General features: G+C 45.8%; 1 protein-coding gene across 1 annotated transcript; it reads right to left on the bottom strand.

Annotated features, from left to right (window-relative positions):
• Nucleotides 1-205: 205 nt before the first annotated feature.
• LOC310784102 (lysophosphatidic acid receptor 2-like) lies at nucleotides 206-10374 on the bottom strand. Its single transcript, XM_083645080.1, has 4 exons — nucleotides 10317-10374; nucleotides 8470-9232; nucleotides 2374-2642; nucleotides 206-741 (listed from the first exon to the last, which is right to left on the bottom strand). The coding sequence occupies exons 1-4, from the start codon at nucleotides 10320-10322 to the stop codon at nucleotides 673-675; spliced, it is 1107 nt and encodes a 368-aa protein (XP_083501206.1). The 5' UTR covers nucleotides 10323-10374; the 3' UTR covers nucleotides 206-672.
• Between the last annotated feature and the right edge of the window lie 275 nt (nucleotides 10375-10649).

Here is a 10649-nt window from a genome sequence, read left to right as displayed (position 1 = left end):
AAGCGTGTGTGTCTTGAGAGAAGTGCCACAGGAGTTTATTTTGGTTCAAAAGAGTGCAGTGAAGATGTTGAACTTCTTTTATATCTCAACTTTAGAACTGTTAAAGAGTTAAGTAGTAATCAGAATGAGACTCCGCTTTATTGGCCAACGTATAGACATCCAAAGGTTTTTGACTTGATATACATGCTAAAACAAACAAGGCCAGAGTTGACAGAGGAACATAAAACAAGTAACTGCTATTTACAATATATACAATAAGTGTGATGTAGAGTGACGGTTATAAATATGTATATAATAAGAAAAGGCCCATATGTAAACCACACTGGCTTAGTAAACTAGGCTATAAGTCAGATATTGCACAGTTGTTTACCGATCTACAACGGAAAATTTAAGACAGTTATTGTTACAGTTAACACATTTCACCTTAGAGAGAGAGAGTGTGTGTGTAAGAGTAAAACAAAACTTAGAATATGACATGTTCTTATTAGAAAATAAATACAGTTGTTTAGTGTGATTTTGATGCTGAAACAACAACAGCAAAAACAGAAAATTGGTGAAGAATCATCCTTGAAGGCAAACCTGCTGTGACAACACACTCTTCTTTGCTGTAGATGGCAGTAAAAGCCAGAGTTTGCTGGCCATCAGAACACTGGAATTGTCCAACTGTCTGTCTTATGGTTTGTGTGCTGTGGCGTTTCTCATGGCCTTGTCTTCTGACTTCTGGACACAGCCAATGTTCTCCTGTAGACATAAAGCATAGTGTATTGAGAATAACAACAGAGAGCAGAGAAAAACAGCTGTTAAGCTACGCCCATCAGACAAGAAATTATCCCTGTATATTGATGTGACCGCTACGCTGCATACAGACACTAAGACAAATTCCTCGTATGTAACTTGCATACTGTGGCAATAAAAGTGATTCTGATTCTGATTCTGAATTACTGTATTAATAATGATATTAGCTAATCTGTTTTAGCCATATTTAGTGGAATATCTCATTTTAAACACACCAATGTTATTGTCTATTGATTGAATTGCTCTCACACTCTGGCCTGGCCTGGCATGCAAAAAAAATAAAAAAATGGATGGGAGTGGGCCCGGTGTACGCTCCGCTACTGACTGAAGCCAAACAAGTATGCTGCTGTGAGCCAAGGCAGACGCCTGGATGATGATGCAACTGGATTGTTTTGAAATGCACGTGGAGCGGTCGCCAACACAGGAGGCAACTGGTCGTGTGTACAGTATGAACCCTGAGAAGTCCGCATCAGACATGAGCGCAGCTAATGACTAAGACTGTTAGCTAGCGGATGCTACGAGAGTGGGATGCAACGCCACATGACGTGAAAGACATAATGACAACTTCTGCAACCAATATAATAGACTATGAGATCATCTACAAGGCATCCTATGAAAGTGCAAGCCAGCGCACAAACGAAGCTTGCCGGTCCAAATCCAGACCAAAGTCGTGGAACGGCAGATGGCAGCGCACAACGGCGCAGGTCCAGGATCCACGCCAGACCAAGCAGCGGGGATAGAAGATACGACTTGTGAGTTACTACCCCTACTAGATCGATAACTTGCACACATAAACACATAATCAGTGTTGGGGGTAACTCATTACAAAAGTAACATATTACATGTAATATATTACTTTTAGCAGTAACTCAGAAATATAACTTATTACCAATAGGATTTCACACCCGTGAATAATTCTGGTAGTTAAGACCGCCCAAATCCCGTTTGCGCAGGCATTTTGGGGCGCAGATGATTTTGGCACGGCTCTAATTTGCACTTGCGACACGTGCCATGAACGTTTCCGCATCCCCGCCGAGAATTGCATCCCCAACATATTTCGGGGCTGTAACTTAGAACTTAGTTGCAGTCTTGCTAGTGTAGCGTATTAATGCCTGCTGTATTTAAACTGCCGTGAGGTTTGAGGAGCACTACTTATCGAGACAGCGACGGGGATGGAAGTGGCAGAGAGGGAGGGGGGGGAGCTCAGAGGCTTTGGTCGCTGCTGGAACCTCATTTGAGTACGAGCGTCAAGGCAGTTTGACGCGCGTCAGAACCCTCTTGGTGCGTGTTCGGCCATTGTTTAAAACAATGGGTGGGCTTCCAAACGCTGGGATCTGACGCTCCCTGTGCGTTTGGGGCTTTAGGCACGCGCTCCCTGTGCGTTTGGGGCTTTAGGCACGCGCTCCCTGTGCGTTTGGGGCTTTAGGCACGCGCTCCCTGTGCGTTTGGGGCTTTAGGCACGCGCTCCCTGTGCATTTGGGGCTTTAGGCACGTGCAAACAGGTGTGCAAGCGCTAATAGGGGATAGCGCCTGTACGAAGATAGGGCCCAATATCTTCATTAACTGCGGTAGGCCTACCTCTGGCTGCAGTGACTCAAACTGGACAGGAGAGGTCACCCTCGGCCCGCAAGCCGCACACCTCCTGTACAGGCCACACAGGATCCTCTTGAACGTCCTCCGCATCTCCACATCCCGCAGCCAGTAGATGATGGGGTTGACCAGGGAGTTGCACTCAGCTATCACCAGGCAGAACTTCTCGATCTTCTGGGCATGGCTGTCTCGTTTGCCCAGCAGCCCGTCCAGCAGGAGAGTCATGAGGCCGGGGGTCCAGCAGATCACAAAGGCCCCTGCACAGAGGAGAGGAGAGTTATCAATGAGGTCAGAGGAGGAACGACATCCACAACCTCAACACAAGGAACCGCAGAACGATTAACATTCATATTTGCTTCATGTCACGACTTCTTAGCATTTTACTTTGACTATGTGGCATTTGGAGATGAATAAACTGTGAGAAATCACAGAAAGGTGTGATGAGGAACAGGTGTTGACCAGCTGGATCCTGACTCGGTGGTCACTGTGGGCCGTCCCATCATCACTGGCTGTGATGACTTCAACAACGAGACGACGCTCTCTTCACTAGGAGCAGCCTCCCTTGCAGATCACCAGGCCACCAAGGGTGACAGGTCTATGGTCCCGATCTGCTCTACCCCTGCCCCGACCGAGGTTCCGTGGTCATCTGTTGGCCGCGGCCGACATGGAGGCAATCCCATCTCTCGCCTCCCTCCTCAGGAAGCCATCCAGCTCTCCACCTCAAACAGGTTTTCGGCCCTAACGTCACAGGATCCTGGGTCGCCCCGCCCCCCCCTCATCCAGGCTCCCAGGCTCCCTCCTCTCCACTTTCCCCCAAAACAATCACCCCTCATCCGGCAGGCTACTTTTACGTTCACCCCCGCCCCCTCGGGCCGCTCAACATCTCACTTGTCGCCCACGAAACCGGTTCACCCCACCGAATCCCCCCCTCCACCTCAGCCCCCCCTCCCACCAAAGCATCCTGTTGCTTCCTCACCCGGTCCAGTTCTAATCCCCAAGTTTCTCACCCCGCCCTCAGTCTCCAGTTCACATCCATCCATTCAGGTATGTGATGCCCTCATAATTGGAGACTCAATTGTCAGAAACGTTGAAATATATAACTGCCAAGTCAGATGTCATCCTGGTGCAAAAACAGCAGACATTGACTATATTCTTCCTCACATTTTGTCTGACTTCACTCGTGTTGATTATTTGGTGTTACATGTTGGATCTAATGATACTCAAGCTAGTGCCTCTGAGCTGCTAAAATTAGACTTTGTGAAGCTCTTTGATAGCCTTGCCCGGACAGGCAAGGATTTCATTATATCTGGTCCACTGCCTTGTACACATAGGGGAGACTTAAAATTCAGTCGCCTTCGACAGTTGCACCTTTGGTTGAAAGGATTTTGTACCTACAATAATGTCCCCTACATCGACAACTTTTTGTTATTTTGTAATAGGCGTAACCTGTTCAACAAAGATGGTCTCCACCTTAATAGGGAGGGAGCCAGACTGCTCTCTTTAAATATGCAGCATGTTCTGGACTCACTATACTGGGTACCTCCACTATGATGTGTCCCAAGTCCAAGCCTCCCAGCCCCCCAGACCTATAATCCCACTCATTCCACCTCCCAACCTGGGCTTGGGCTACTGTTGAATTATGATTTGCCTGTTTTCTCTATTATGCCTGTTCTGTCCATTGTTGATCACACTGTTTATGACTCAACTCTGCTCGATATTAAGGTTCACCCCTCTGCACAGGTCTCTTATAAAATGGGGAACTCTCTGAGCCCAGAGCCCCGCCCCTCTGCACAGGTCTCTTATAAAATGGGGAACTCTCTGAGCCCAGAGCCCCGCCCCTCTGCACAGGTCTCTTATAAAATGGGGAACTCTCTGAGCCCAGAGCCCCGCCCCTCTGCACAGGTCTCTTATAATACGGGGAACTCTCTGAGCTCAGAGCCCCGGATCCCAGATCATTTTAAAATAGTTGTTTTAAATGTTTATGGGATGCGACTTTCTCGCTGCAACTCAAGGCCGAGGGGGGCTATAAAGGGCAATCTAAAAAGTGTCCCTATCGACCTTGCCCCTTGTGTCCCCTCTATTAGCCCTATCCCTGTTAATCTGATTTCCCCACAAGAGCTCCAAACTGCTGGTGGTTTGAAGTTCTTGCACCTGAATGTCAGGAGTCTGTTGCCCAAACTGGACTTTATTAATGTGTTAATTAACGACGCTGCCCCAGACATTCTTGTTATCTCTGAGTCATGGCTTTCTGGTAGAATCCCTGACTCAGACATCTCGATAAGTGGATTTAACCTTTTTAGAATTGACAGGAAGGCAAAGGGAGGGGGAATAGTGATTTTTGTGAGAGATCATTTAGCTACTGTAGTTTTAACTGCTTCCTCTGTCCCGAAATGTTTTGAATGTATTATTTTAGATATCTGTATAGGAGGCGATGTCCACCTTGTAGTGGCCGGTGTTTATCGCCCACCTTCGGCGCCGAATTCAGCCCTGGAAGACCTCGGGGTGATTCTCTCCAAATTTACAGCGGGGGAATTAATAATACTGGGGGACCTGAACGCCGATTGGTTAACTGATTCATCCGTCAATCTGAAACACTTATGCTCAGAACTAGACTTATCTCAGCTCATTCAACACCCTACTAGGCCAAATGTAAACAATCCAGCTAAATCCACTCTCATAGACATCATCCTTACAAACAGACCAGATAAGTACCCTCAGGGAGGGGTCTTTGCCCAGGGAATTAGTGACCACTGCCCCATAGCTTGTGTCAGATTGACCAAGACTTTTAAATCAAATGGTAAGTTTATTAAAAAACGAAATTTTAAAACATTTTCTGATCAGGGCTTTTTATATGACCTTTTTTACTCTGATTTGGAGAGATTATGTTTAATCCCTGACCCTGAGTCAGCTTTAGATTACTTTTCTCATGTTTTTAATTTGATAGCAGACAAACATGCCCCCTATAAGAAGCTGAGAGTAAAGAACCGTTCTACCCCCTGGTTCACAGTGGACGTCAAATCTGCCCTGCGTCTCAGAGACTCTGCCTGGGCGAAAGCCAAACTGACCGGCAAGCCCGCAGACTGGCTTCATTTTAGAAATACGAGAAATAAAACTATTGGTATAATCAGAAAAGCCAAAGCTGATTACTATTTAACCTCTTTTAGCAACTCATCAGATTTCTGGAAAACTGTCAAATCTCTCAGCTCCGCACCCACGTCTGCTCTCCCCCCCCAGATTAATGCTGCGGGTGAGATAATTTTAGATAAACTGCAGATGTGTAACACTTTTAACCACCACTTTGTCTCTGCGGGATTTTTATTTGATAGGCTCACTACCAACACGGCCCCCTCGGACCATGTTTACGACCCCGCGGTCGAGGACCTCTCCACCCCCCCCCTTGCAGGTGAACGTTTCTCATTCAGGCCGGTGAGGCATTATGAAGTCCGCGAGGCTCTGGCAAAGCTGAACACTAAGAAGTCCACGGGCGAGGACGGCATTACACCGTTCCTCTTACGCCTTAGCGCTGACCTGATCGCAGCACCAATTGCCCACATATTTAATTTAACATTCACTACCAGCGAGATTCCATCTGTATGGAAGTCAGCTCAGATTTCCCCCCTCTTCAAAGGAGGTGACCGGAGCGAGCTGAATAACTATAGGCCCATCTCAAAACTATGCTGTCTGGCTAAAGTGCTTGAATCATTAGCAAACGTACAGCTTCGGACATTTTTAGACACGCACAATATTCTCCAGTCCCATCAATCAGGTTTTAGACCGGGACATAGCACTGTCACGGCCACATCCCTTGTTTTAAATAACATTCTGAATGGTCTAGATAGCCGACAGCACTGTGCAGCTCTCTTTGTTGATCTTTCCAAAGCGTTCGACACAGTAGACCATGCGATCTTACTAGATAAACTGTCCGCCACAGGTCTGGACGAACTCTCGGTCAGGTGGTTCTCCAGCTACCTGACCGAGAGGAAGCAGGTAGTGGTAGCCGATGGTGTTAGGTCCGACTCACTGTCCAACGGTAAAGGCGTGCCCCAAGGATCAATTTCTGGGCCTATTTTATTTACACTGTATATTAATAACATTTTTTCTCCCGCTGGACTTTGCAATGTCCATTATTACGCGGACGATACTATTTTATACTGTTTCGGAGCGACCCCAGCTCAGGCCGTTTCAACACTTCAGATGGCTTTTGACTCATTTCAACGGTCTCTATCTGACCTCAAGTTAGTCTTAAACTCTTCTAAAACAAAGTGGATGATGTTCACGAGATCTTTTTGCACCAATGTCAATCTTAGTATGCACACGCTCCAAGGCGAGCAAATTGAATCAGTAAATTCTTATAAGTACCTTGGTATCTGGTTAGACACCAGACTCTCCTTCCAGACTCATATTGAACATCTCACAAAGAAACTGAGGAGGAAGATCGGCTTTTTATATAGGAACAAATCTTGCTTTTCATTCAGTGCCAGAAAAACTGTTGTACAATCATTAATAATGTCGGTTTTTGATTATGGTGATGTTGTATACATGCATGCCTCATCTTCCATTTTGAAGTCCCTCGATGCTGTTTATCACAGTGCTCTGCGTTTTATCACAGGCGAGGCTTTTCTTACACACCATTGTACTTTGTACGAAAAGGTGGGCTGGTCCTCCCTAATGGCTCGTAGAGAAAAACACTGTCTTTTATTTATTTACAAAGCTTTAATTGGGAAACTCCCGGCATATTTGTCCTCACTTCTCATTCATAACAGTGGAGGTTATCAAACTCGCTCACAGTCCTGTATTAGACTATCTATCCCACGTGTGAGGACTGAACAAGGAAAGAGTGCTTTTGCTTTCTATGCCCCCAACAGTTGGAATAGACTTCAGGACACTCTGAAAATAGAAGCATTGATCCCTCTTGTTTCCTTTAAAACTCTTTTAGAAGGTCTCCCACATAATGGGTGCTCTTGTTTTACTTGAAAGTGGGTTTTTCACCTATTCTTAATGTTGTTTTGATTGTCTGTCTGTAACTTGAAACTTTGTGTATGTGTTCCTCTGTACCAGGGCTCTCTTGAAAATGAGAGCTTGCTCTCAAGAGATATCCCTGTATAAATAAAGGTGAAAGAAAAAAAAAAAAAAAGTGTTAAACAAAACAAACAATGTGAGTTTCCCTCATACTATCCCATCGTTGATTGGGTAACGAGATACGAGACACAGCGGCTGTCAGATTGTATCATACGTCTTCTTGGTATAACGTGTTTGAAAACCGAAACAAACAAGTCAACTCGAAAGTAAAATATAGGTTCTATATTTGAGTGTGACACTGGGGAATTCATTACACAACGTGAGAAGCCTTTCCATTTGGAAATACCCGGGCGTCTCATACCTAGACGAGGTTTGACAAACACGGCTGGAGTTGAACAACTGGTTTTACGGAAGTGGGAGGCGGTCGGCCGCAGGTGAGAATTGCTGTATCCAAAAATATCCACCCTCCGGACTTGTGGACTGAGGCCTCGTGGACTTCAGTAGGATTCTTACTATGATGTAACCCGCTGATAGACAGGCATTTATTTTTATACAACATATAGGCTATATACACTCATCAAAATACCAAAATATTTGTAAATAAGGACTGGACTATGCCTAATTTCTTATATGGCCCGCAAAGTCTGTGAGTCTGCAAGTGCAGTGAAGTCCAGACATTTGAATTCAGCCATAGACTCTGAACAGGCAGACCACTTCCTGACCACAGCACCTCAGAGAGGCTGTAGATACGCTGAATACACAAAATATTAGCGCCATGTATTCTGTTCATGAAACACACTGATGAGGTTATTATCCCTTATTGATTTCCCTCATTAAATCACAGAATATCAATGTCAATTAGAAACTAAACATCTGCAAAATACATTTCTAAAACATGGCATTTTACACCTATGTGTAAGTGTCCTCATCGCGAGTCACTATTTGGTCTCTAGTAGGCTACCAAGTTAATTTTGTGGTTCATAATATGCACCAAAAAAAGAAAAACACTATTGAACTTGACTCTTGTTCTCACACAATGCCTTCAAACCCCCAGCCACTTCTCACCCAGCACCATGGAGATGGTTTTCATCAGCTTGACAACCCTGCGCCTCATCGCGATCTCTGATGAGGCGCAGCCTTGTAGGCGCTGGCGCTGGCGCCTCACATAGACGTAGATGCGAGCGTACACCGCCACCATGATGATGAAGGTGAGCAGGTTGAGGACCGCCCAGAAGATGAGGAAGTGGCGGCTGTAGAGCGGGGCAATGGTGGAGCAGTCCTGCAGGTTGCACTCGCAGTTCCAGAACATGAAGGGCAGCAGGCCAATGGCGATGCCCACTGCCCAGATGCAGACGATCAGTAGCACCATGCGTCGCTTGCCCATCTTGCGGTGCAGCTGCATGGCATTGGTGACGATGGCCTGGTGGCGATCCACAGCCACGACCAGCAGGTTGGCCACGGAGGCCGTCAGGCTGATGTTGATCAAAGCGCCGCGGACGTACCACTCCCGCTTGGTGAGCCTGGCAGTCCAGGGGCCCGTGTTCAGCATCAGGACGGCGTAGGCGACGCCCGCAAACAGGTCGGCTGCAGCCATGTTACCCAGGAGGTAGTAGATGGGGAAGTGGAAGTGCTTGTTTATGAAGATGGCGACCATCACCATCAGGTTGGCCAGGACCACTATGAGGCAGACCGTCAAGCCCAGGCCCATCACCACAGAGTCCCGTGTGGTCCACTCTTTGCTGATGTTCTTTCCCACCAGCTGGTAGAAGAAGGACAGGGTGTGGTTGTAGTCACAGGCGTTTGAGACATTGCTTTCCATGGCCATGACCTATAGGGACAGAAGACAGGAGAGAGCGGTCAGACAAGTCTACAGTCAGTGTAGTAGTTGGTGCGAGCACAGCTGTGTGTGTCCAAATCAATAATTATTTTTGACCTATAGGTCCAATAAATGCCAACAGAAAGTAGATCAAAACAAGAACAAAAATCTACATTAGTGCACTAAACCCCCAACCCCCCGCCCCCGCAATATTTTATTTTAAAAATGTTCTTGAAACAGATGTAACAACAACACTCACTATTAGAGTTTTGTAACATAATATGGTGCTACCAGCTGCATAGGGTGCTTATGTGCTTCTAAGAGATGGGGTTCCATACAAGAGGTCAATGAGGAACCAGCCAGGCAAGTCACCTGCCGCCCCTAACCTCATCGAGGTAGGCTAGAAACAGGTCCCAAATAGTTTGTAATGTTTTTAAGTGAGTTGGTCCTTATGGGACCTGAGTCTCTCCATCCTCCCCATCCTTATAACAGAGATCATGTCTGTCAACCACAATTGGAAAGAGGGTGAAGAGGGGGATTTCCATTCCTTCAGAATGTGTTTTTTTTTTTTTTGCAACAGTTGTCCCCAGTGTCAGAGACTGCTGTACAGCTGTAGGGAAGTCCAGAGAGGTCTCAGAGCAGCCAAAGATGGCAAGTTCTGCCTCTGGTTGAAAGGTTATTTTGTATAGTGCACTAAACTTTTACCCAGAAGTGTAGATATCCTCAACTTAATTCAGATAAGGTCTATGTAGACATAGACCTAAAAAAAAAAATAGGAAGGTAAATTATAAGAACTCTATTAGTTATCACTATATTGGGCAGACACAAATACAGAAGCATCTTCAAAATAGCCTCGGGTTATATTACTTTTTTAAGACATCAGTATATTATCATGCATATTTGTGTCAGCTTAAAATGTAGGTCAACGATTACAACGAATAAATAATAGTGGATAAAACCAGTTAATATGAGTTTTCCCAATACTCCTGCATAATTATTGGGTAACAAGATAGCCTAAGAGACACAGGCCTCTCAGATTCTTATATTTCTTGTTTCTTCTACGGGATATTTCTTATTATCCAATAAAGCTACTCACCCTCATGCCAGTTGAAAAGACAGGTGAAGTTTGGAGTTGTGCTGGCAGCGTCCGTGTGTCATGGACAAACTTTACCTGTGTTTCAACTGACATGAGGGTGAAGATGATAGGAGGTGTCCCCGCCCACCCACCCCTCCTGAAATAACAGCATGCTGCCTATCAGGTTTGTGTGACACCATTACAAAGGAATTGTTTGTGGTAGTTTGATATGGGGGGTGTTTCTGCATCAGAACATCGATTTCAGGTAAACGATTTTAATTATAAATTATCTTCTGCCAGGTACATTTCTTGCCTCTGGCATGGGAAAAGACACACACACACACACACACACAC

The sequence above is a fragment of the Poromitra crassiceps genome (assembly GCF_964638095.1).
Source record: "Poromitra crassiceps genome assembly, chromosome: 10".
Taxonomy (NCBI): domain Eukaryota; kingdom Metazoa; phylum Chordata; class Actinopteri; order Beryciformes; family Melamphaidae; genus Poromitra; species Poromitra crassiceps.
This window is presented reverse-complemented; position numbering and strand designations above follow the sequence as displayed.

Coding starts and splice junctions, on each gene's coding strand:
- LOC310784102 (XM_083645080.1), bottom strand. Junction 2,643..8,469: donor AACCATCTCCATGGTGCTGG/GTGAGAAGTGGC, acceptor TCCTCTGTGCAG/GGGCCTTTGTGATCTGCTGG. Junction 742..2,373: donor TTGAGTCACTGCAGCCAGAG/GTAGGCCTACCG, acceptor TTATGTCTACAG/GAGAACATTGGCTGTGTCCA.